The 27398-nt window shown below is 35.6% G+C and overlaps 1 protein-coding gene across 1 annotated transcript; it reads right to left on the bottom strand.

Moving 5' to 3' along the window:
* Nucleotides 1–1119: 1119 nt before the first annotated feature.
* LOC107619346 (uncharacterized) lies at nt 1120–22650 on the bottom strand. Its single transcript, XM_088499701.1, has 24 exons — nt 22436–22650; nt 8234–8451; nt 7937–8042; nt 7718–7819; nt 7535–7594; nt 7326–7404; nt 7050–7197; nt 6618–6744; nt 6332–6512; nt 6067–6095; nt 5706–5854; nt 5446–5548; nt 5250–5345; nt 5072–5124; nt 4868–4991; nt 4269–4331; nt 3209–3268; nt 2964–3125; nt 2733–2806; nt 2551–2644; nt 2255–2391; nt 2078–2158; nt 1838–1943; nt 1120–1397 (listed from the first exon to the last, which is right to left on the bottom strand). Exons 1-24 carry the CDS (start codon nt 22607–22609, stop codon nt 1326–1328), a joined length of 2598 nt encoding a protein of 865 aa, XP_088355827.1. The 5' UTR covers nt 22610–22650; the 3' UTR covers nt 1120–1325.
* Nucleotides 22651–27398: the final 4748 nt, after the last annotated feature.

Here is a 27398-nt window from a genome sequence, read left to right as displayed (position 1 = left end):
GGAACGAACATTGTTCGGTTATGTTGTGTGTTCTGGGAAGTGCATCATCAAATTTGAAGGTTCATGGCTTTTCAAGTGATGAAATCTCAGATCCTTCAATCTGGTTAGTGTTGAGTAACAGAAATTGTGTGGGAAATGATTAGGGACAAAGTAGTTGACTTCGAGGGGTTAGATTTTTTTTGGCTGAATTTTAGTGTCCAGTACTCCAATTTATGCAATGAAGAATGCTATGATTGAATTACCTATTAATTGTTGTAGGCAAGGCTTCTCTAGTAAATTTTCTTCTTTTGTCTTGCATTCCTTTCCTACCAGTTGTGGTTTTATTTAGGTTTAGGTCTTCTTTCACTGCTTAGCATATGTTTGTGAGTGTGAGTTGGGATTCCATGGCTGACTCATCTTATAAGGGTTGATTTTGACTAGCTTGTGCATTAAAAATCCTAATATATGTTATATATGAGAAAAATCCAACATTTTATACAATATTGATGTGTTGGATGTTTGCATAATCAGATCTTTAAATAATTCATTCATTTATCGAATATATGCTCAATATATTTAGTTTTCTTGATAGAAGCTTGTTTGACTTTTCTACAGTAGCACCTTCATCATGATTGATGAGGCTTTCACCCCAAAGCTTGTCTGGTATTTAGTTGTCTCCTTTTAGATTCCTTAGTTCATCATGATCCAATAATGGATGTTGTATGTTGGCGATAAAAATTCTTCATGCATTCACTTGCTTATTTTCATTTTCGTTGTGTTTAGATATTAGTCTCTCCATTCCATGTTAATTTTCGTTTCGAAAATTTGGTAAATTCATAAAACGATATATGTGTTCTTTTATTATTATTATTATTCTGAGGAATTATACATGATCAGAACACACCAAAGGTTTAGATTCATATCCATTCAGGTACGTTAATACTGGAGGTAGAGCGTGGCAATAGACCAATATGTAGCTTCTTTGGTTATTTTGTTAAACTGAGAAAAGAGTCTTTCAAAAAGGATATGGTCATTGATATTATGTAATTATCTAACAATAATATATTTATTATTTAATTTTATTTTATTTTTTTATCCGTCACAGAAAGTCCACATGGTACAAGTACTAAGAAGACCGAATAAAATGAAATCTTTATTTTTGGTAATATAAAATGCAAAGCATAGTTCTTTTATTTTTTCAGAGATAACCAGTCTCCCCTTTGCAAGCAACAAACCAGCAAAGAAGGTAAACCAATATCATAAATATATCTTTTGCCGTTTGTCATACAGAAGGTTCATTGCAACATCGTGCAATAAAGTACGTTATTTTGGATTATGACTTGTTCTCAACATGGAGAGGGCCAGCTTCTGTACGGATCCTTGAGTGTAGTAGTGTTGTTAGGCCGTGAGAAAACCATCTAATAATACATAAATGAAATCCAGTTAATTTCACATGATCCAACTGTTAAAAAATGTTAAAATCATGATTAATGCTGCTCATTAATCCTTATTAATGAACTCTGTTGTTAGTTAAGTATTATATTTAGGAGTGGTCTAAATTTCAGCCGTATTATTATTACTTTGTTATGGAAGACACAATCTATTTGTTCTTTTTATATTTTGGATTTTTTTTTTTTTTGGTGACTATATTTTGGATTTATGTTAGGTTTGTTCTGCTCTTACTCCTTTTGCTATTAACATCAAGTAGGCATCAAGACACCTATGGTGTATGGTTCAAAGAATGTTCTTATAATTCTGGAAATTGTTTTTCATTAGAAGTCCTATTTCGAAATATTTTCCCAATACAAAATTTTGAAGAATATGAAAAATTTTCAATGCCGGTTTATTTGTGCCGTACCTGATAATTCTCGAGTGTTCGCGACTTAAAACCTGCAGCACAATAATCAAAATAGTATTTCCATGCCTTGATGAACTTTTCATCGAACCCAAGAGCCAAAATTTCACTAACAACAGAAAGACAATTTTCAAATAAATTTGTAAGTGTAAGTAGGAATGGGAGATGTAAAAAGGAAATACGTTCAATTAGCAACTTAAATTTAGTACAACAAAGTATGTTCCTGTGAAATTAATTACATACCTCTGCTTTTCCATGAAGTTCTTACTCCACCACCTTAATGTTTGGTGAAAATGAATTCCTATATTCTCAGTATGTTCCACACTACATTCAACAAAGTTCATTTCTTCATTAAGAAAAGAGAATAATGAAGAGATATGCTCTTGGTTATTAGATTCTGCAGTAACATATAAATTGTACCATAGTTTTGATGTAGCTACCATGGCTGATATTACCCTACGCAGGGAGGGTAGGCATCCACCTGGAAAAATATATTCCTTAATGAAGCCAGGACAACGCCTATACTCATCGTAACGATCATCCGAGACAGATGAAAACTATGAAATAAGATAACCATCGTTATAAGTTAGCACCAATTTAAATACCAAATTTTGTAACAATAGTAGTAACTCCTTTTTTGGGAGAGTAGTAAGTATATACATCCTTGCAAATACTCTAGAACTTATTATAATCTAAACATTGCAAAAATGTTATACCTGAAGAACGAAAAGTCCATCATCTGCCAATACTGATTCGCAACAACCAAAGAACTCTTCCATATATTCATGACCAACTGCTTCTATCATTTCACTGGATTACCCTTAAACATGTTATGCAATACATTGGACAATAATTTACCATATGTAGTTCTGCAGAGTTAAAAATAAAATTTGCTCACCAAGATATAATCCTATCATATTTGAATATATTCGGTAGTTGGCGATAATCACATAGAAGAAATTTGATATGGTCCTGAAATTATGAATTTATAACATTTGACAAGGGTGATACTCATGCAATGAACTAAATTATAAAAAGAAAGAACTAAACATGCATATTTAGTGTCTATCCTGGACATAGAAGACTATTAAAAAATTGATAAAATAATAAATATTAGCTTGTCATATACCTCAAGTCCAACATCTCTTGCTCTTCTTTTTGCAAATTTTAGTTGCTCCTCAGACAAAGTGATACCAGTGTATTTACAACCAGTTTGTTTGACAATTTCAATAGCTAAACCTCCCCATCCACATCCGATCTCAAGAATTTCATGTTTCTTGTCTATTCTAGCCTTCATTTATTAATAAAAATTATTAGGCCCTTTACAATGTAGAAAGTAAAACAAGATCCTAAAGTGATTTTAAAGTCACTCACTTTTTCAATGAGAAGAGATAGTTTTCTCATTTGTGCAGTTTTCAAATCCTCATCTTCATTCTATGTGGAAAGAGACAAAGAAAGAAAAATGTGAACAAGAGCTAAAGCAAAAATTATAAAAGAAGTATATATATTTTTAGGGTTAAATATGATTTTGGTCCCTAATCTAGAGGCCAAAAATTTATTTCATTTTTGGCTTTTTTTCGCTACAAAATGGTCCCGAAGATTTCAGTTTGTTTTAAAATCCTCTTTTTTATCAAATTTTTTATTTTTATTCAAAAAATACCCCGAACTAAAAAAAATGTTGAATAAGGGGGAAAGGGAGAAGGGGAGAAAGGGGGAAGGGATTCGAGGGGGGAGAGTTGGGGGAAGGGGGAAGGGCCACTGCCGCTGCTCCTCTGGGCTCGGCAGAGGTGCTCGATGGCGGTGGGTTCTGGTTCGAGGCAAGAACGGGGGAAGGCTTTGGTGGTGAGCCGAGGGAGGAGAAGTGGTTACGCTGTGACGGTGGCGCTAGGGTAGCGTGAAGAGAGAAGAAGAAAAGGATTGCGGCACTGTGATGGCAGTTTCGGGTGGCTCGCCGGCTTCTGCTTCTGCTTCAATTCTTCTTCTACTTCTGCTTCTATTATATTGTTGATTTTTAATTATTGTTGCTTCTGGTTGCTTCTGCTTCTGATTGTACATTGTTTCATTGTTGTTGTTGTTGTTCTACTCCTGCTTCTGTTTCTGCTCCTGCTTTTGCTTGATTACATTGTTGTTGTTGTTGTCATGCTTCTGCTTCTGCTTGATTACATTGTTGATTTATTATTGTTGTTACTTCTGGTTTTGTTTCTGCTTGTGCTTGTGCTTTTGCTTGTACTTAATTTTGGGGAAGAAGGGGAAAGGGCATTTTGGTCTGAAGGACGGTTTTAAAATTAAGTTAAACCTTCGGGACTATTTTGTAGCAAAAAAAAGGTCGGGAACGAAATAAATTTTCGGCCTCTACGTTAGGGATCAAAATCATACTTAATCCTATATGTTTACAAGAAATATGGACTCGAGTATCAAAAAGTTGCTGCCTTGCCTTGAACACTGCACATGAATATTGCATTGTTTCACCCAAGAATAGTGCAAACAATTCATTGCTCTAAGAAACAAAAAACAAACACTTTGAGATATATTATCAAGAAATAAAAATAAATAAATAAATAAAAGAAATATAATTAATAATTCAACTAAAACTTCTTTGTAAAGCAATGATTATAGCTTAGCTGGCATGAAAAGTTACACTTTTGGTTCTTTTCTATTCTAGTTACAGAAAGTTGAATAAAAATCCAAAATATAGGGGTATATATAACCCCTCAGTTCATGTAAGCAGTAGAATATCTAGTTTGACATATCTTTTATGCTTAAGTCAGATGATATAAGATTGATGTACTGTTGTCTATGTTATCTCTTATGCTTCATGTAGTTAGGATTCAATAAGTGCATTTATTGAGTTTCTTTGTTTAGTACTAAGTACATTCTTTTTGTTGTACTCTGACAAACAATTTGGTCTCACTCTATGATTTTATTAGTTTCTTTGTAATGATAAAAAAAACTTCATATTGATGAAAATTTATCACAATTTGTTTAGAATAATATCATTGACACTTGTAACTTTGGTAATTAATGATCTTTTACCAGATCGTAGTGTTTAGAGATGTTGCGACGAGCTTGTGAGAGAGTATTTTTCCTTAAATAATGCTTAATGGAGAATTTTGCAGATGATAAAATAGCTGTAGGGAGAATTGGTATCCACCAACCCCTGAAGTCAAAAATGGGGCAAAAAAGTTTGAAAAAGGAAAAATACAATTTCAATGCATATACATATCATGATAAACTTACCTATTCTTCAATTTTGAGTTTGATGCATTTGAATCTCTGCTTGCTAAGATAATCTATATATAAAGTATACAAATACATGAAAGTAAATAATAATAATAATAATAATAATAATAATAATAATAATAATAATAATAATAATAGTAGGTTGTGTTAATTAGATCCTAATGATTCTGCTTACCAAAATAAGATTCAAAAGACCTTCATCTTTATCAACAAGGGAGAAGTCTCCATTAATATATGCATCTGCAAGGCCTAAATCAGCTTGTGTCATAACCTGACAAATACATTAAAAATGTTAATTGTTTTAGTTTCATGCCAACAAGTGGAAATGAAAATCAATAACTTTATTTCCTGCATCAATAAAAAACACACACCTTCCAATAAAATTGGGGACTGTGGATTCTCATTACACACTTTAGAGAGCACTTCATATCGGTTCCTTCGAAGGTAAATATTGTTCCTCCCTCCTCCAATAAACTGTAAACTCCTCAAGGCAAGATAGACGTGTGATTCAAGAAAAAGAATAAAGTCAATGCTATAATCTTCAAGAGAATATCATTATTTTGCACGAATATAATACTTCTAACGTGAGAGTGTGAAAGAGGCAGCTACACACTAATAAAAGTGAACTTACGTTAAACAACCGGTATTGACATAGGAACTTAGAAATCTCATCACATAAAAACGTGCACTAAGTTCTTTCCAGGAAGGTACCATGCGTTTGGGGTTTGTTTGGAAGGAACAACATCTTCCAAGAACTGCATTTGCAGCAATTATGCCAGACTGCAATTTGTTTCATATTGGTTAGTCTTTTCATTCCTTTTCAACTTATCATTTGGATAGAAAATAGATTCACATAAAAAGTTTGCAATTTCTATTAGCCATTATTGATATAAAAAAAGGCTCGATTGTCTCATGCATGTATAAGAAAGTATTACTTTTAAACAAAAAACATTTCAATCTTGTTTTCATTATAATAAAGTTTCTTTAACTACCTTTAATCCATCTTCATGAAATCCACAACCTGAAAAGCACAAATATTTGATTATGTCACATGTATATTTAATTTAATGCATATCAAAATGTCTCAAAATAGTAAAGGTGGTTATTGAAAAAGAAAACGTGATTTGATATACATAATAACTTCATCTATCTAGAGTTTTATGTTAGCATTTCTGTGTATAAGTAATTTTAATGTTTATAATTTAACTAGGGCTTATCTTGTAATTAAATGGCCAAAACCAGGTCAAATTAAAGTACCTTGGTAAGCGCCGCAAAACCAAATTCCTCTTTTTCCTTGAATTTTTTCAAGCTCATGTGAAGCTTTGAATGCAGCAACTGATGGAACTGGATGTTTAGTTGACCACTTAAGAAGGGTATTTTTTGGTGTATGATTTGGATTTAAAGTTATAAGAAAGGGTAATCTTGTTTCACCAAGATTCTGCAAATTAGAATATAAAATCAACTAACAAGTTTTACTCATAGTTCACTTGTCTTCTAGTAGATTTAAGTTACGAAAAAATGCATTATATGAATTGTTACCAACCTGAAGAATGTTGAGCCAAAATGTCACACAAACTTTGTTATTATTGTTACATCCAAGAAAATTCCATGCACTCCATGCTGATGGGTTTTGAGGCATTAAATTTTTGTCATGGTGAAGAAAAGTATCACTGCCAATAGAAATCAAAGAATTGTTGTACATGTGGACTTATATTATTTGTACATGAAAAGTAAAGATCAATCTTTTCCTTGTAACATGTTTTGTAAAGTATTATTCATTTAACAAACATGGAGACTCTTAAGCAAGAAAAAAAAGGCTTCTAGTTTTATAAAACTTGATTTTCAACTCTATCTTACAAAGAGAAAATATCATCATCATATCTTTTGATGAAATTAATCACTTTTCAAACGTAACTAGTTAAGATGAACGAATAATAGCCAAGATAAGAGATAGAAATGTTAAGATGAATCTTACCTATATGCATATTGAAAAGCACCTAGAATTCTTCGCTCATCATATGTCGCTTCCTCTCCTAATAATCTCAAAGTGCCAGGTGCATGTGTTGCGATTATGCAGCAATCATACATTTCTTTGGAACCATTTTTGCAGTGCACAAGACATCCTAAAAATTTCTCAGATTGTTGCTTGATCAACATCATTCAATCACACATGATGTTTGAAAAAAAAGAAAAAGAAAACGTGCATGACTAAAAATCATGAGTATAACAAGGGAATAAACACATGACTTACTATTTTCTGTTGCTGAAACCAACTCCACCTCACAATTTGTTATTGCTTGACCACCTCTTGTAACAAGCTCTTCTTTGACCTAGTTATTATAACAAATAATTAATGTTAAAATCTTCATTTATAGCTTAAACTAAAATATATATGGTATAAGTTACACGAAGAGATACTACCATCAAGCTTAACATTATAAATTAATTACTATATGGCACCTTCTTAATATAAGTGTGTGAGCGACGTTTAACAGTTAGCCATTGCGGTCTTCCAAAGAGCTGCAAGGAGAAGAAGAGGTTCAAGTGAATCAAGCAGTCCTTTATTTTTTGTTATTTGGATATTTGAAACTGGATCATTCATCATTATATAAATCTGAGATAGATTTTCTCCTTACTAGCTACCTGAAGATGATGGTGATTGCGAAAGAAGGAGAAAACTGAGAAAGTAGAAAAGCTCATAACTCCTTCAAAAGAGCAGGGCCATATAGAACCACAAATTGGAATCTACATTCATTAATTTCATATTGTAACAAATTAATAAGCATACACTAATTATGCCACTACCAAAGTAATGTTTATAGAAATAAAAAAAGTCTTATAAGATACAAATGAACTACTCACAAGATATGCTTTTACAAATAATTCAGAATAACCCCTAGTCTTTATAAATTGCTCCAAGGTCTCATTGCGCTCCATGTCCAGATTGTTATCAAGCATATCAAGATAGCTGCATTTTTTATTGCAAAATGAAACAACAAACTCAATTTATTAGGATATAATCACTCATGAACTAGCTAATTAGCATTATTTTTCTCAATTTTAGACATTCATAACCTGTTTAACTTCAGTTATGACTAGTATTATTTTTACAAGTTCAATGTGGTATAGTCATTGTTATCCTCATGTAGTACTACTTGCCTTGTAACATCATCTTGGAACTTGATAATTTCCCTAAGCATTTGCCAGAAGTGAGGGTTGATCACATTCTTCTTCTGTGCAAACAAGCCAGACAAACCGTTTCTGCTGCCCCATTCACAGCTGCGACCGCCACCAAGACTAATGGCAAATGACATGTCTGATAATTTCATGTCAACTCCAAGATTCTCAAACAACTCCATCATGTTAGGATATGATACCTATTTAATTATCAATGTTACATTTTCTAATTGTACTTTCAAGTGAGAAAAATGCATTAGTAACTAACATTTTAACAGGTGAAAACATTTTTCAACCACTTGTTAGAGACAAATACAGGGCCACAACAATTAAAAAAAAAAACAGCATATATACATATATGATATCTCACATAAAAAAAGACTTATGAACCCCTGGAGGCTCTCATCATTTGCATATTTGTTGGATTTATTATTGATATTATGTTTTAATTTGTGTTGTCCATTTAGAGATGTATAATAAGAAAAATAAGCAAAGTTTTTTAATGGCCGTGCCAAAATAGTTTTATAAAAATAAAATTGTATTTTTGTTGTATTACTATACTTATTTAATACATGTATTTTTATGAGTGTTGACAAATAAATATTATAAGAAATAATTTGAAAAAGGAGCCACACAATAATTAAATTCAAAGCTTATCTAATAAAGAGGGAAAGAGTAATTTTAATGGGATATTCTTTGGATATCAGTTTTAATTTTTATAGTAACTGAACTAATTTAAAATTGAAATTTACGTTGTCTATTATTTTTAAAATGATATTGGTATCAGTAAAAAGATATTATATCATTTTTAAAAAAAAAATTAGTAAAATATTATCATTTATATATTTATTAAATGAATATTGTAACTTTGTTATATAACGTTAAATTGAAATGAAACTACATATTAAAGTAATAAATTTTATATTAAATTTTAAATTAATTTGTATGATATATAGTCTCATCACAAATACTTATATGATATTATGTGAGATCTAAAATAAAATAAAATTAAAATTAAGAATTGGTGATGCTCATGTGATATATGTGTGTGTTACGTTTAACGGGTTCATTATAATTTAGGAGAATAAATTTTATTACTCTTTCCAATATTTAAAAGGTCAAAAGCAAACAAAAGATAAACAATTCTTTAATACATATTAACTTAATTATTAATTTATATTCTAATAAATTAAACTTTTTATGTTAATGTGTTGAAAATCTAACAAAGTTCTATTTTCTATATTTAATTATTTATTATCTAACAAACTTTGCATGTGCTTTTTTTTCTCCTTTGGAATATTGGCTTTAAAATAGGTAACATAATTTTGGTCGGAATTTAATTTACTTTACTATACCTATTATTTTGTTTGGATATTTTAACAAAGGAATCATTTCAACTTTCTTCCCTATATATATTGTGCCTTAGTTTTATATATCTTTGCGGTTTAATCTGTTTTAGTTTTATCTGTTCTATTCTCTGTTTTGTTGTAGCTATATTTCTCTGTTCTCTGATTTCATACTTATTATTTCTTTAACGATTTTGGCAACTTGCAAGTTTTTAAGATTTTTTTGTAATATGCTCTAGCTATATACTTTTTCCCTATTTTATGAATATGCTTTTCCATTGTTTCATTTTATTTGAGGAAAATGTTTTTGGTAGAAAAAAAATAATCTGCAAAAATATTCTTAATGAATAATTTAGATTGTATTCGTATTGAATTTGTTAAAAATACTAGTTTTGACTCAAAATTAAATGTATTTATAGACCGACTCGAATATAATTTAGTTAGACCAATTTTATAATGATTGGTTTTTTTAAACAAATTGATGAATATTTTTTTTAGATTTTGTCACATGGCCACATTTACAATCCACTCAAACAAAAAGTCTACACTCAATTACTGAATTTTTTATTTTAATAAATAAATTAAATATAATAATTATCAAAATAAATAATTTAAAAAATATTTATCGAAATAAATATCATTCTCTTATTCTGTTTACACTGTAAACGAGATAATTTTGTATGTATCTCGTTTAGAGTATAAACGAGATATATGTAATTATTCAATTTTCATATATATGCATTAATAAATAATTAAATATAATTTTTTAAAATAATAAAAAATATTAATACTTTTAATTTGACCAAATTCTTACAAATGGAATGTTTCAAATAATAGAAAAGGTAAACCGTCTATTTTAAAATAACAAGAAAGATGGACTGTCCATTTATCATGTTAACACATTTACTTTAAAAGTGAATAAGTGCACCGTTAAATTGGCTACTATTAAAACGGTTACCTTGAATTGGCTCAATCATCCAACTAATAAATCCATCTCTATTGAGTTCTGTCTGAAATAAGGTTATTTAAATTATATTTCAAATTTTCATGTACTCTCGTGTAACAAATGAAATTTTCATGTACTCCCATACAATAAACAAAATTTTAAATTTTTAAACGAAATAATTAACTATAATTTTTGAAATTTCAAATTTTAAATTTATAAAATTTCGTTTGTTGCACGAGAGTACATAAAAATTTGAAATATAATTTAGAAAGAACTCAATGGAGATAGATTGATTGGTTGGATGATTCCATTAAGAATGAATCCAAGATAACCGTATTAATAGTGGACAGTTTAACGGTGCACTTATAAACATGTTAACGTGTGTTAACGTGCTCATTTTAAATGAACCATCCATTTTCTCTCTCATTTAAAATGAACGGTTTATCTTTTCTATTGTTTGAAACATTCTATTTATAAGAGTTTGGTCAAAATTAAAAGCATTAATATTTTTTATTATTTTCAAAAATTATATTTAATTATTTATTAATGCATATATCTCATTTACAAATACAATGTAAACGAGATAACATCTATCTCGTTTATACAACTACATATATCTCGTTTATTGTGTAACGAGATAAAAGAATATTTATTTCGCTAAATATTTTTTAAATTATTTATTTCGATAATTATTATATTTAATTTATTTATTAAAATAAAAATCCCTCAATTACTACTCACTATCTAACAACATTACCCATGTCCTCTACAATTTTATTTTCTATCTTTTCATATGCATAAATTCTGAAAAAGTTAAGACTAAAAAAATAAAAAAGAATTCTAAAAAAATTTTAAAGACATAAAAATATTAATAACAAAGGAGATTAATTTAAAAAATTAAATTATTTTTGTTCGTATAATAATAATAATAATAATAATAATAATAATAATAGGTCTCGAATATGAAATATAAGTCTTACGATGTTACATGTTAAGTTGGGATAAATAAAATTTTATTTAACGTGGTAAAAATACGATGATTTGGATTTATGAAATTAGAATGTGAAATTTCTTTTTAAACAGATTAATTTGTTTTGTAATTGAAATTTGTTTTATGATAAAATTTGTAATGATTTATTTGTTCAGTTGGTAAAATTCATAATTTTACTTCATTTTTTGTTGTAATTCGAATAAATAAAAAGCTAAACAGAAAAAAAAATAATTAAACAAGTTAATTTAGTAACATATTATTCTTTAATTAGATATTATATATATATATATATATGTTACGATGGGTAACCGGAGATTAACGGGCTAGATTCGTTGGGTTGGCCCAATCGTCTGAGGGTGAAGCTTCCGAACAAGTTTGCGTTTGGGAGTCTCCGTCCGACTCGTATGTATGAGAGAATGGGGGGTGGTACTTGCAAAGACACTCCGATGCCTAAGTCAGCAAGGGTCTGGGCAAGTTTAGAGAGTATTGGAACTGAGGGGTGTCAGTGTATTTATAGTGGTGTACCAATAACCACCGTTGGAGTGGTTCCACCTTTTAAAGGGAAAAACCGTCCCTTTATCTTAGGGAAGTTGAGATATGGCTCCTGGGAGTGGGTGAGAGATTTTGGGGGTAGTTACTTATTTGAATTGGTGTTATCTGCCAGCTACTCTTTACTCCCGACTTCCTTATGCCAAGTCGTGATCAGATCCGACTTCTAGAGAGAAGGTCGGTGTCGAACGGGGGACTAACCTTTTTGGGTTGGGCCTTTATCTTGGACCTGGGCCTTAGCGTTGGGTCAGGGTATGAACAGTGCCCCTACTCGGGTACGATCTCTTTTCTTTAAGAGTTTGGACTCGAGTATTTCAACTCGGGTTTATGGCTGACATGATGAAGAACCGACGTGGTTTTTCGAAACCGACGTGATTCAAAATTTTCCAACAGTCGCGTCCATTAGGAATTTGCGTATTTACACATGGGAAGCAGTTACATTGGTAACGGCACATTTCTTTAATGACTACTCTTGACTTTTACCATTATGCCCCTGATGTGTTTATAAATACTTTCCCTCTCTTTCTTTGTTTCGTTTCTGAAAACTTTTGCACTTACACTCTCCATTCGCAAGAGACTTCTTCTGTTCGCAGAAAACTTCTTCTGTTCGCAGAAAACTTCTTCTTTCTTCGAGTTACTGCTGCCTCTACATTTCTTCAAGCGAAGGTTAGTTCTTCTTCTCTTCTTTTTTCCTTGTAAGTGCTTCTGTTTGCATGTTTTTTAGTGAGGAGTATTAACCATAGGCTTTAGTGACTCTGTTTTGTTGAGGGTCTGACCCTAAGCCCCTTAGAGACCCTGTTTTTGATCCATTTTCCTTTTTCCTTTGTAGGTTTCGCCATCCTTTAGGAAACGATGTCTTCTCTAGAGTCCCTTGCACAGTGGGTGGATGTCACCGTTCTGGGAGAAAGCCATTTAGTGGATATCGACTATATTATCGATCTCCGTACTCACCATAGAATCTTTGTTTTTGATGAGGATGAGCCAAGATACGAATTGGTTGCCCTGGGTTCAGAAGACCGGGTTTGTTTTGGGAGGGCCTCTGACGAGGACCCTCATTTCTTTTTTATGTATGAGAGCTTTTTCACCCACCTGGGAGTTTTTCTACCTTTTTCTGCTTTTGAGATTTCTGTCCTGTATCACTGCCGTGTCGCTCCTACTCAACTTCATCCCAACTCTTAGGGTTTCTTAAAGGTTTACCAGCTTGTCAGTTAAGCCTTAGACTTTTCTGACCTCTTTGAAAATTTTCTTTTATCTCTTTCATATGACCAAGCCTTTTAGTGGGCAAAATAATAAACAACAGTGGTATCTTTCGGGGCTATTCAAGGCCGGAGAGTTTTCAACCTTTTTGATGAATCCTTCCATGATTTCAAAAATTTCTTCTTTAAAGTTCAAGCTGTAGAGGGTCACCACCCCTTTTTCCTAGATGAAAATTCTGCTCCTTGCTTCCCTTTATACTGGTTGGAGGCTTCTCCTATGGAGAAGTATGGTTTGGACGATTTAGATGAGGTCGAGGAGGCTGTCGTGGGGTTCCTCCGAGAAGTTTGGAGGAGGGCCCCTTATTTGGATACAAAGAAATTTCTCCAAGGGTCTCCGAATTTTTTTCGGACCCAAATAGGTAGATATGATTGTTTTTTTATTTGCTCCGACTTGTTTTAATCATTTCTGACTCTGAAATTCCGATTTCCTTGTAAATTGATTCTTTGCCTTCTTCTTTTTCAGAAATGGTGAAGAAAGCTTCTGTCTCTTCTTATCAAAAAGTTCAAGATGCCAAGAAAAGATCTCGGGCGCGGGTGGATGCGGCAAGGGCTACTGGTACTCTTCCTCCTCTTCCTCCTCCTCACAATTTGGGGACTTCCTCCCGTCCTCTCATGGTATCCTCTTCTTCTACTTCCTCTCTTCCTTCTCCTCCCCCTCCGCCTTGATCTTCCCCTGAGCCCGAGAAGAAGAAGCGAAAGACTTTTGGCTCTTCTTCCGGGGTTACGTTCGATGGTCCCCAATTTGTCCGGAACCATATTTTTCCCCATTCATCGATTAATATGGATGATACTATGGTTCGGAACCATCTGAATGTTATAGTTCAGGGGAGCATCTGGGTAGTTGGGGTGTGTACGAAACTCCTAGATATTTTTGAACATACTCCCCTTAGCTCTTTGGGTTCTGCCCGAAAGGTTGAGGAGCTTGAGGGGAGAATTTTCTTATACCAGGAAGAGGAGAAGAAGTTAAAGGAGGAGGTTACCAAGTTAAAGGAGGAGAAGGATCGGGTTCGGGTTCGGGAGAAGAAATTGATGGGCCAGTGTGCCATGGCAGAGAGCCTCAAGGAGAAGGCAGAGAAGAATTACATTAGGCTCTTTGGGGAGAATCTGGATCTGAAGAAGGAGCTTTCTGGGTGTCAGGACGCTTTTTAGGACTTGGAGGTCGATCGCTGAGGGTGCAGAGGAGGCATGGAGGATTTTTAAGGAACAAGTCGGAGTTATTGCTCCCGACTTGGACTTCTCTTCATTAGATTCTGACAAGATCGTAGTGGACGGTGCCATTGTCTTCCCTCCCATACCTGCGACTGACTCTGAGCTGAAGACGAGGGGACAAAAGATGGTGATGTCTCTTCTTCGGGGAGACGTGCCGAGTTCCTCTTCTGTTCCTCCCCCTCCTGGTGCTGCTCCGACTTCTCTTCCCGTTTCTGGTGGTGATGACCCTTCTCTTGGTGGTGATCTTCCTCCTAATTAACAGATTGTGGCTATATGGGGGCCCGGCCTGTGCGTCCCCTGTTTTTTAAACAATTTTTATATTTTGTTTCTTTGTGGTGGCAGTTTGACATTTCTTGGATTTTTGTGGCCGTAAACAAAATATTTAAAAATACCCTTTTTTGGATAAGGGTTTAGGCTATATTTGTTGCGTGCATGCTTTCTGTTTAGGTTATTTTTTGCGAAAAAACCCTTTTCAATCTTTTTGCCTTGAAAATCTTTTATCTTGGCTGGCTGTCTTTTGTTCTAAGTTATTTTGAATTTTCCTACAGGACTTAGGACAGCCTCTGCTTTTGGCCTTTTGATGGATTTTCTTATCTCTTTTTGGTATTCCCTGCACTCAATTTTTCTTTTATTGAGCTTTTATAACTTAGGTTATTTTTGCGATGCATTTCATTTCATCTCGGGTTTCCCGACTTGTGAGTCGGTTATTTTCCGAGTTTTTTCATGGTCTACTTTTATAACCTCTTTACGCCGACTTGTACCTCGTCGTTTCATCCTGACGACCATCTAGGTCGGTTCATGGGATTTTCACGCTTTGTCGAGCTTAAGTCGGCGCGTTTCGTGGAAAGAGTGAAAATAACGTAAAAAGGAATTTTATAAAGAGATATGGAAAAGATCTTTATTTATTTGCAAAGGTACTTTTTGCTACTAAGGGTTTTTGCCAATTTGCAGCCCCTTAGCCTCCACTTTGATGCCTCGTTAAAAACTCCCCTTCAGGAAAACCCTTTCCTTGGGAAAAAACCATGAAGTTGGGAAAAGAGTACATCAGGGAATGGAGTTCTCATTTAACTATAGTACCATTTCATATTACAAGCATGCCACGACCTAGGTAGCTCGGCGCCGTTTAAGTCGGACACCTTATAGTAGCCTTTTCCTAAGACCTCACTAATTTTGTATGGTCCCTTCCAATTAGCATCGAGCTTTCCCTCCCCAGATTTATTGACTCCGATATCATTTCTAATCAAAACCAAGTCGTCTGGGGTGAAACTTCTTCGAATGACTATTATATCTATTTGCCATCCTTTTGTTTCAACGCTGCTTCTCTTATCTGCGCTTGTTCTCAGACTTCAGGGAGTAATTCCAGTTCTTCTTTGTGCCCCTGTATATTTTCGACCTCATCGTAGAAGTTCACCCTTGGACTTTGCTCGCTGATTTCAACTGGTATCATGGCTTCTACGCCATAAGCAAGTCAGAAGGGTGTTTTCCCTGTGGCAGACTGATGTGTAGTCCGATAAGCCCAAAGTACTTGTGGGAGTTCTTCAGCCCAGGCTCCCTTTGCCTCTTGTAACCTTTTCTTCAACCCTGCCAATATGACTTTGTTAGCTGCCTCGGCTTGCCCATTTGCTTGTGGATGTTCTACCGAGGTGAACTGGTGCTTGATCTTCATACTGGTTACTAGGTTTCTGAAGGTTGAGTCGGTGAACTGTGTTCCATTATCAGTGGTGATGGAATGAGGTACTCCATACCTTGTGACAATATTTTTGTAGAGAAACTTCTGACTTCTCTGGGCGGTGATGGTGGCCAATGGTTCTACTTTTATCCACTTCGTGAAGTAGTCTACCCCTACTATTAGGTATTTTACTTGTCCAGGTGCTTGGGGGAATGGTCCTAACAAGTCCAATCCCCATTTTGCGAAAGGCCATGGAGAAGTTATACTAATGAGCTCTTCGGGGGGAGTGATGTGGAAGTTTGAATACATTTGACATGGTTGGCATTTCTTTATGAATTCTATGGCGTCCCTTTGCAAGGTTGGCCAGTAGAACCCAGCTCGGATGACTTTCCTAGCCAGGGACCTTGCTCTGAGGTGATTTTCGCAGATACCATTATGGACTTCTTCTAAGAATTCTGTCGTCCTTGAGGTTGGAACGCACTTTAATAATGGCGTTGATATCCCCCTTTTATAGAGGATATTTTTCACCAAAGTGTAGTTTTGTGCTTCCCTCCGAATTTTCTTGGCTTCTTTTTCCTCTTTGGGTAGAATGTCGAATTTTAAGTATTCGACTAAAGGATTCATCCATCCGAGGTCTAATCCGGAGACTTCAAGGATGTCTTGTTTGGCCTCTGTTTTTGCTAGAGAGGGTTCTTGGAGAGTTTCTTGGATCAGGCTTCTATTATCCCCCCTGGCTTGGTACTTGCTAGCTTGGAGAGGGCGTCTGCTCTACTGTTGAGATCCCGGGTTATATGCTTGACCTCGGTTTCTGCAAAGCGCCTGAGATGCTCCAAGGTTTTATCCAAGTATCTCTTGATGTTGGGGTCTTTAGCCTGATACTCTCCATTTATTTGGGATGTCACCACCTGAGAGTCGCTGAATATCACTATTTTCATTGCACCGACCTCTTCTACGAGTTTTAATCCTGCAATCAAGGCTTCATATTCTGCCTGGTTGTTAGAAGCTGGGAATTTAAACTTGAGGGAGACTTCTATTTGCGTCCCCCCTTTGTCGACCAGTATTATGCCTGCACCGCTTCCTATTTTGTTTGAGGATCCGTCTACGTATAATTCCCATGTAGTGGATTCTTCCTCTTGATCTCCTGCATATTCTGCTACGAAGTCGGTGAGGCACTAGGCTTTTATTGTTGCCCGAGTTTCATACTTTAAGTCGAACTCGGATAGATCTATTGCCCATTGAACCATCCTACCCACAATGTCCATCTTCTGGAGGATTTGCTTCATGGGTTGGTTCGTTCGGACTCTTATTGTGTGAGCTTGAAAATAAGGTCGTAACCTTCGAGAGGCTACTATTAAGGCATACGCAAACTTTCAAGTTTTTGATACCTTAATTCGGGGCCTTGTAGAAATTTGCTGGTGAAGTATACAAGATGCTACCCAACCTCATCTTCCCGTATTAGAGTTGATGCCACAGCTTTGTCTGCTACGGACAAATACAGGACGATTCTTCCTCGATTTTAGGTCGGGTCAGAATGGGAGGTTGGCTTAAAAATTTTTTGAACTCCTAGAATTCTCCTTCGCACTCAAGAGTCCATTCGAACTGGCATCCCTTTCTTAGTAGAGAAAAGAGTGGTAGAGATCTTAATGCTGATCCCGCCAAGAATCTGGAGAGGGCGGCAAGTCGGCCGTTTAGCTGCTGGACCTCTTTTAAACAAGTCAGGCTTTTCATTTCTAGGACTGCCTTACACTTGTCGGGATTAGCTTTGATTCCTCTTTGTGTAAGCATGAATCCTAGAAATTTTCCAACCTCCACTGCGAAGGTACATTTTGTGGGATTCAACCTCATCCCATGTAACCTTATGGTGTTGAAGACTTGTGAGAGGTCAGTCTCATTCTTGGTTTTTACTAGCATGTCGTCTACATAGACTTCCATCAATCCCCCAAGGTGAGGTGAAAACGCCTTATTCATCAACCTTTGATATGTGGCTCCAGCGTTTTTTAGACCAAAGGGCATAACCACATAGCAATAGTTTGCTCTAGGCGTGATGAATGATGCTTTTTTCTTGATCCCGCCTATACATCGGGATTTGATTATATCCTGAGTATGCGTCCATAAACGACAAGTATTGATACCCTGAGCTGGAGTCCACTAGAGTATCAATGCTTGGAAGTGGATATGGGTCTTTGGGACACGCCTTGCTCAGGTCGGTATAATCGACACACATCCTCCACTTGCCGTTTTATTTTTTGACTAGCACCACATTTGCCAACCACGCCGGATATTTGACTTCTTTAACGAACCCAGCTTCTAGGAGTGCTTGCACTTGTTCTTCTACCACTTGAGCCCTTTCAGGTCCGAGCTTCCGTCTTCTTTGTTGAACAGGTCGCGATCCAGGGTAAACTGATAATTTGTGGGACATGAGTTTGGGATCTATCCCTGGCATGTCGGAGGCTTTCCAGGCAAAGAGGTCGGAATTTTGTTGTAGGAGCTTTATAAGCTTCTTCTTCAACTCTTCTTTCAAGTCAGTTCCTATATTGGTATTTTTTCCTTCCTCTTTTCCAACCTGTACCTCCTCAGTCTTTCCCACAGGTTGTGGCTGCAATTCTTCCTTAGCTCTGACTCCTCCGAGCTCAATGGTGTGCACCTCCTTTTCTTTCTCTCTCAGGTTCAGGCTTTCATTGTAGCATTTTCTTGCTAATTTCTGGTCTCCTCTGATGGTTGTTATTCCCTCTGGCGTTGAAAATTTCATGCAAAGGTGAGGAGTGGATACCACTGCTCCGATCCGATTTAGGGTAGTTCTACCAATTAAGGCATTATAGGCTGACCCCACATCGATGACTATGAAGTCGATGCTTAGAGTTTTGGATTTTTCCCCCTTTTCTGAAAGTCATGTGAAGGGGTACATATCCCAGTGGTTTTATTGGCGTATCTCCTAGGCCATATAGGGTGTCAGGGTAAGCTCTTAATTCCGTTTCCTCTAATCCCGGCTTATCGAATGTTGGTTTGAAAAGAATGTCGACCGAGCTCCCCTGATCTACCAGGGTTCTATGAAGATGGCATTGGTAAGGATCATGGTTATCACTACCAGATCGTCATGTCCAGGTATGATTCCTTGTCCATCTTCTTTGGTAAATGAGATAGTAGGGAGGTCGGCAGCCTGGCCCCCGACCTGGTAGACTTCCTTCAAATGCCTATTGCCAGCCGACTTTGTGAGGCCGCCTCCCCCGAATCCCCTGATATCATATGTATATGTCTTTCTGGGGTTTGTGGGGGTGGATCTCTTCGGTCCTCGTCGTCTCGCTTCCTTTTCCCATGATGGTCAGTCATTTCCACGAGATATCTGTCAAGTCGACCTTCTCTGGCCAACTTTTCTATCACGTTTTTAAGGTCGTAACAATCATTTGTTAGGTGACCGTATATCTTATGGTACTCACAATAGTCGCCGCGACTTCTCCCCTTTTTATTTTTTATGGGTCTAGGGGGTGGTAGCCTTTCAGTATGGCAGATTTCCCTATAGACATCAACTAGGAAAACTCTTAGAGGAGTATAAGAGTGATATCTCCTAGGCCTTTCGGGGCCGACTTCCTCTTTTTTCTTGGGCTCTCTTTCTTTCTCTTTTGATGAGTGAGAGTGCCCAGGTCGCCAACTCGGCTCTCGTAGTCTGGCATTTTTCTCCATGTTGATGTACTTCTCAGCTCTCTCTTGTACATCGCTCAGGGAGGTCGGGTGTATTTTTGATATGGACTGAGAGAAGGGACCTTCTCGAAGTCCATTTACTAGCCCCATGATTACTGCCTCCGTGGACAGGTCTTGAATCTCCAGGCACGCTTTATTGAACCTTTCCATATAGTCCTGTAAAGGTTTTCCGACCTCCTGTTTGACTCCCAAGAGGCTCGTCGCGTGCTTCACTTTGTCTTTCTGGATGGAGAACCGCATCAGGAACTTTCGCGAGAGGTCATCGAAGCTAGTGACCGACCTTGGAGGAAGGCTGTCAAACCACTTCATCGCTGCTTTTGACAAGGTGGACAGGAAAGCTTTGCAATGAGTAGCATTAGAAGCGTCAGCCAGATACATCCGACTTTTGAAGTTGCTTAGATGATGCTTCGGGTCCGTGATTCTGTCATAGAGGTCCATATCAGGGCTTTTGAAGTTCCTCGAAACTTTTTCCCTCATTATGTCCTCACTGAATGGGTCTTCTCCTCCAAAGGAGGAATCTTCTCGGTCGTTACGGGAGCTTCAATTTTTGAGAGTGGACTCCAGCCTTAAGAGTTTTTCTTCTAGCTCCTTTCGTCGCTCTATCTCATTCCTCAAGTTCCTCTCCGCCTCTCGCTGTCGTTCTAACTCCTGTTCCAGCTGCTGCAAACGTCCTTGCTGGCCGAGGAACAGTCCCATGAAGTCGGTTGCATGGGGTTGTCCTTCTTTTCCGGACTCGTGCCCTTCAGAAGAATTTGCCTTTGGGTCCTTTAACCCCGAGGTGCCTTCTCTGTTCCGGTTGGTCGCGCCTTGGTGAGTGGCTATGTCTGCGTCATTGTTTCCAACGTCCAGATTCTCTTGCTCAGAATCAGACGCCGTGTGGCCATCTTCAGGTGAATTGTCTGCCATTCTTGAATGATCCCTCGGGTCCCTGACAACGGCACCAATGTTACGATGGGTAACCGGAGATTAACGGGCTAGACTCATTGGGTTGGCCCAATCGTCTGAGGGTGAAGCCTCCGAGTAGGTTTGTGTTTGGGAGCCTCCGTCCGACTCGTATGTGTGAGAGAATGGGGTTGGTACCTGCAAAGACATTCTGATGCCTAAGTCAGCAAAGGTCTGTGCAAGTTTAGAGAGTATTGGAACTTCGAGACACTTGAGGGGTGTCAGTGTATTTATAGTGGTGTACCAATAACCACCGTTGGAGTGGTTCCATCTTTTAAGGGGAATAACAGTCCCTTTATCTTAAGGAAGTTGAGATATGGCTCCTGGAAGTGGGTGAGAGATTTTGGAGGACAGTTACTTATTTGAATTAGTGTTATATGTCAGCTACTCTTTACTCCTGACTTCCTTATGCCAAGTCAGATCCCCGACTTCCTTATGCCAAGTCGTGATCAGATCCGACTTCTAGAGAGAAGGTCGGTGTCAAACGGGGGACCAACTTTTTTGGGTTGGGCCTTTATCAAGACTTGCGTTTTAGCGTTGGGTTAGGATATGAACAATATATATATATATCGTATAAAAATGATATGAATATCATTAAAAAATATTTAATATTATAAACAGGGTGTCACGTATTACGATGTTAAGGTGTCAATAGATCTGTGAAAATGTGATACGATCGCCACAGTAACTGCAGCCACGGTGTTAGGGTGTCAATAATTATGATTATTTTTATCCTCAATAATAACCTATTTACTTTTTATTATTTGTGAATCGATCTCTTTATTTTCATTAATTTTTTTGACTATCTGATCCTGAAGATACTTTTGTTTACCGAAGAAAGCTCGTTGATTTGAGAAGATATTAAGTTTATGATTCAAAGGCTGGTCAAAAGATTCATATAATGATGTAATGATTTATGATTTGATAACATAACTAATTTACAGCTTTGTATCATATATATGATATATATTTTGTGTGTATTTACACAAGATGAACCAAATTTATTTATCTATTTATTTATAAATAATATCCCGATTTAAATTAATCTCGAAAAATTTTTTTGTTGAATACTTTAATCTTCAATAAATTTTAAAATATCTCTACAATAAAAAATATAAAAATATTAGAGGATCAATATTTTTTATTAATATTAGTTAACACTTTAAATTAATATTTTATTTTTAAATTATTAAATTTAAAATTTAAAATTTAGTTTTTAGTGTTTAGAATTAATTAAATATTGACAAAAAATAATAAATTTTATTCATCGTATATATAGTATTGTTTAAAAAAATATTCACACTTTAACGTTTCCCAACGATTTTATTGACATATTAATTTGGACACTAATTCTAATATCATTTTTTGATTTGTGCGTGTCATGCTAATTTTACTTGTATTATTCTAATTTTATTGGATGGCAATAAAACAGTAGCTAAGAACTAACCAAGTAATTAAAATAATTTCTTTGAGAATGGTTCAGCATTCATTCAAATTCAGGCATAATAACAATAATGTAAAAGTAGTTGGAATTGAAGATGGGGGGAGGGAGGGAGAGGCAATGAAAATTGAGCACTTACCCGGTTGAAGATCATAAAATCAAGATCCAAATCAAGACCCTCAACATTCACAATTTTTGCATGACCTCCCAAATAATCTTCTTTTTCGTAAAGAGTCACATTCACTCCCTCTTTGGCCAACACATATGCTGAAACCAATCCACTTATTCCACCACCCACCACTGCCACTCTCATCTTTAATAATACTATATTATTCAACTATTGTTTTATGAAAAAAACTTGCATGAACGCCCAGTATATATAGTGGAGCAATTTGCATACGTGTATTTTAATTAATTTGAGACTAAATATTAAAATGATAAATCTTATTTTTAGTTGTAAATCACTATGTATAATATAAAATTTAATAGAATTCAAAATAAAATTAACCTTAAAACTAGCATAAAAAAAATAATCTAATTAGCTTTTAAATTACTTTGATGAATGCTGACTTTTTCTTTTCTTTTTTTGTATCAGATGAATGTTTTATTTAGAACTAAAAAGAACATTTTAAAAAATTTATTAGAAGAATAAAATATTTTTCAATAATACAAGCGAGTAAATGGCATAAGCTAATTTATTCAATTAAGTTTCTATGAAGAGAAGGTAGGAAAAATAATTTACTAAATTAATAACATAGGTTATGACATCTTGATTGGATGTTAATCATGTTATCTCAAGATTTACAATCTTAATACATTTATTTATTTATTTATTTATTTAAAGGAGAGTATATAACCATATATGAATATGATAAGGGAGATATGGGTCCCACTTAAGGGTTGAGGTCCTCAACAGCTGGATTAGGCTGTCATCACGTTTCCAAAGGGATAGAGGGATGAGCAATTCAAACTGCTGCAAAAGCATGCCATCAGTGAAAACCAAAAGCACAGTTAATCCATCTTCTCAGTGCTGCAAAGTGCAAAGCCATTCAAACTGCTGATTTGGTTTGCCTTTGTTCTTACAAGAACTCCATTCAGCTTTCTCTTCTTGGAATTGATCCTCTTCTTGCTATCACACTTCCTTCTCGCTGCAATCTCAGGATTCCTGCTGGTTGGAATGGATGTTAATATTATTCTGTTTGGATGCGATACTCTTTCCGTTCTTAATTAATTATCATCTGAATTTTACGTTTATATTATGCCAAAATTTAATATATTTAGACATATATTATATTTTTAGTATACTAAAATAATAAAATAAAAATGACAATTGATTAAGAACCGAATGAATATACAATAAATTTTTGTTAAGAATATAAAAATATATAAAAAAAATTGATAGAGAGAATATAAACATTTATTTTTGTATTCTTGACAAATTAATAAAATAAATTTTTGTTAAGAATTTTTGAAAATTTTATTATAAATTAATTTCAAGTTTAATTATTTATTTATAACTTCAATTTCAGAAATTTTTTTTACCAAAGATAATTAAAGTAAGTTTTGATTAATTGAGTTTGGAATAAATTAAGATTCTTATTCAAATTTTATAATTATTGAAGTATTTTCTATATTTAATTTATAAAGTTTAGTAATGGTAAAATAATAAGAATTTTATATGATTTGGTTTAAATAATTGAGATTTTGAAATTTAATATTTTCAATTTTTACAGACAAAGAAAATTAATTATATTATCTCTAATTTTAAATTAAAATACTTAACTGGAAGTTAATTAACAAATTGATAATTAAATAATATTTTGAAAATAAGCTTAAAGGATTAAATTAGATTTTTAATTAATACTCTATACTCCTAATTTTATTAAAATTACCTAAACTACCCTAATTAACCCTAATATCCCCAAATTTAACTCTAATCCTAATTTTATCTAATCCCTACCCACACCCACTTCTCACCGTCACTCACTCACCCTCACCCCTCACTCACAGAAACCTCAACAAGAAAAGAAAAGGGGGGAAACAGAAAAGGGAAATGAGAGGGAAGAGAAGAGGGAGACCGTGAGAGAGGGAGAACGCCAGGGGAGGAGGAGCTGTCGCGCCACCACCGTCGTCTCACCTGCGGCATCACCACCATCCATCACGCCGCCACCACACTGCGTCGCCGCCGAAAACAGAGACACGAAGGAGAGGAGGCCGCGGGTCACTCTCCTCGAAGCTTTTGTCGTCACCGTGCAGAGCCGCCGCCACCGTCATCATCGCGGGCTGCTACTGCTGCGCGGGTGATCGTCGCCGCCTTTGGGTCCATCGCCACCGGGGAGAACCATAGTTGTCGCCGAAGCTCCAGTCGTCGTCAGAAGCTGCTGCCGACGCCGATCTGCATGCGCCGTCACCGTTGAGATCCTCCGCCGTCGTTGACGACCCAGCCGCCACCGATCTGGTCCGAGAGAGAGGAGATGTGAACAGAAGAGAAGGCGGGGAGCCACCGCCGCTGCTGCTGAGTCACCGAAGTTTCTGGACTGAGCTTCCGCCCCTTAAAATCCGCTGCCGTCGCCGAAAAAAGCACTGCCGGTAAGGTTTTAAGCTTTGGGTTTCGTTTCTCTTGAGATTCCAGAAGCTTTATTGTCGTTGCATGTTTGTTACAGTTGTCGTCGTCGGAATTCGTTGCCACCACCACCATTAGAGGCGAACCCAGTTATTTTCTCGCTGCCGGAGGTATTACCGTCACTGCTCTGGTTCAATTTTGTATTGCTATCGCTGCTGTTGACTTGCCCCAATTCAAGTTTAGTGTCACTGCCTTAGTTTTAGCCTTTCTCTTGACTCTGTTTCACTTTTATACTCTGAACTGCCTTGGTCTCATTTATCTTTTGTTATGGTTTTAATTCCATTCTAGTTTTGGTGTCACTTTGAATTTTCAGAGTTGTTTATGCGTTTGATTCCATCAAATTCGAATCTATTGTTGTTGTTGTGAGCGAAATCGGAGTTGGTGATGCTGCCATCGTCCCTGTTGTGTTGGAATCGCCACTGCTTCTGTGAGTTTAAACTAAGCGGGACTGTTGTGTTAAATTATGCGATTGCGACATCGAGGTAGGGGTTCTTCTTAAAATCTATTTTACCTTACAGAGTTGTTATAAATAGATATTAATGTGAGAAACATATGTCTGTGATTATGATTGTCTTATAAATGTGGTTGTTTGCTGGACTGAATGACTGATTGCTTGATTGCTTGAGTAGTTTGTGATTGCTGAAAAGAAATTAGTTTGAAAGGTTATTTAGTTGATTATTATGAAAAATGGCTTTCTTGGTTTTGAAGCTATTTTTGATAATGTAAACGAATCGGCTTTGGAAATGATTTGGAATATGAAACTGAATTAATTTTGGAAACGGGTTAATTTTGAATTAGTCTGACTTTATAAATGATTTAGTATTTGAGCTGGATTGATTTTCAAAAGAGATTTATTATTGGCATTAATTCGCTTTGAAAATAATTTGATATTGGAATTGGTTGAATTTTGGAAAATGGTTGAGAAAAGGTTTGAGAAATGTTTGGATGGGACCCGAAAAGGGTGGCAGAATCCGAGTTTTAGAAGAGGTGCTGCCGAAATTTTATAAAATTAGAAGTTTCATTTGAAGTAGTTATTTTAAAAAGGGTTAATTTTAAGCATTATTATTATATGATTTAAGATTACTTCAATTATCAAAGGAAGAGTTATGTTTTGGATTGAAAATTGTTAGTGAACGGAATGGAAAGAAGGACGATGAGGATTTTCTTTGAAACATGATTTTGAATGAATTTGAAAATAAGATATGGATTGATGAATGATGATGATGTTGAGAATGACTTAAACATTGATGAATGTTGAATGAATTATTTATATGGCTTATGAAATTGAATTATCTGAGATACAAGGTTCCCTGGATAAAGTACCGTGGCTTGCCACCACGTGTACCAGGTTGAAAACTCGATACTCTGTTGACCCTACGACGTAAGTGTGACCGGGCACTATATAAATTCCCGGGAATGTTACCCCCATTGAGCAATATTGATTATTTGAGAAAAAGCTATGCATAGACTCTTGGGGATGCACGTCGGGGGACAGTCTAAGGACAATTCAGACTTGTCGGGTTGGCTGGATAACCGACAGATGAGCCTCATCAGCCATAGGACAGGCATGCATCATATGCATTTGTATACTTTGCTTGGGTTTGAACTTGTTTTGGTTTGCCTAATTGTTAAACTGTTCTTAACTGCTACTTGAACTATTTGCTGTAACTGCTACCTACTTGTGCTTTCCTTGTCTGTCTTGCCTGTGTTTGTCCTGGCGTGCTACATTTGAGAATGAATTTTGGTGCTAAATTAATGATTGTGTTGTTTGATTGCGTGGTTGGTTTCTGATTGAGATTTTCTTATAAGAAAGGAAATGTTTCGGATTTCTGAAAGATTAAACATTGTCTCTTCGAAAAGGTTTTGAACGATTACCTATTGATTTTTAAAAGATTCATAAGGCAAAGATAATCACTAAGTTTGGAAAATAATTTTCTTATTAGATATCTTCTTATGACAACTTTGAAACTCTGTGGTGAGACCGTGTGGTTAGGTTCTCACCCCCTACAGCTTTACCTTTTCAGGAACCAGATGAAGAGGCATTAAGAAGAGTTATACTGCGTTTGGTTTATATGCTGTTGTGTTAATTAGATTATTTTCTTCCCTCGTCTTTGCTATTACAAGTTTGTAAGAGGGATAGGAGTTGTATGTTTTATATGTATATTATATTATGAGATATTATGTAAGGAGTTTTGTATATGAATGTATGCTTGCTTGTATTTTTTTAAGATAAAGTATTTATTTCCGGGTTTCAAAGAAATCTGCAATACAATGTCGAGTCACAGGCTCCTACTTTAATATTTAGTATGTAAAGTAGTCGTAATACTTCTTGCTATCAGGGTAGCGCAGCCGGAAACGTGACTTCTGATAGTGAGGTGTTACAGTTTAAACCTAATTTACCACGTTAACCTAAATTACCATACCCCCAAATTGACTGATGGTGGACCATCTCTCCCAACCCCCCTTATCCGCATCCAGC

This window comes from Arachis ipaensis, chromosome B9, assembly GCF_059453495.1.
Source record: "Arachis ipaensis isolate K30076 ecotype BB chromosome B9, ASM5945349v1, whole genome shotgun sequence".
NCBI lineage: Eukaryota > Viridiplantae > Streptophyta > Magnoliopsida > Fabales > Fabaceae > Arachis > Arachis ipaensis.
The sequence above is the reverse complement of the archived record's forward strand: the minus strand, read 5'-3'. Positions and strand labels throughout refer to the sequence as shown.

Bases quoted from the DNA above. Each gene is read 5' to 3' on its own strand.
- LOC107619346 (XM_088499701.1), bottom strand. From the start codon at position 22,609: ATGAGAGTGGCAGTGGTGGGTGGTGGAATAAGTGGATTGGTTTCAGCA. The intron at 6,096-6,331 runs GTACTTTAATTT...TGTGCTTTTCAG, and splicing joins GTTTTGCGGCGCTTACCAAG to GTTGTGGATTTCATGAAGAT. The intron at 2,645-2,732 runs GTGAGCAAATTT...AGGGTAATCCAG, and splicing joins TATGATAGGATTATATCTTG to TGAAATGATAGAAGCAGTTG.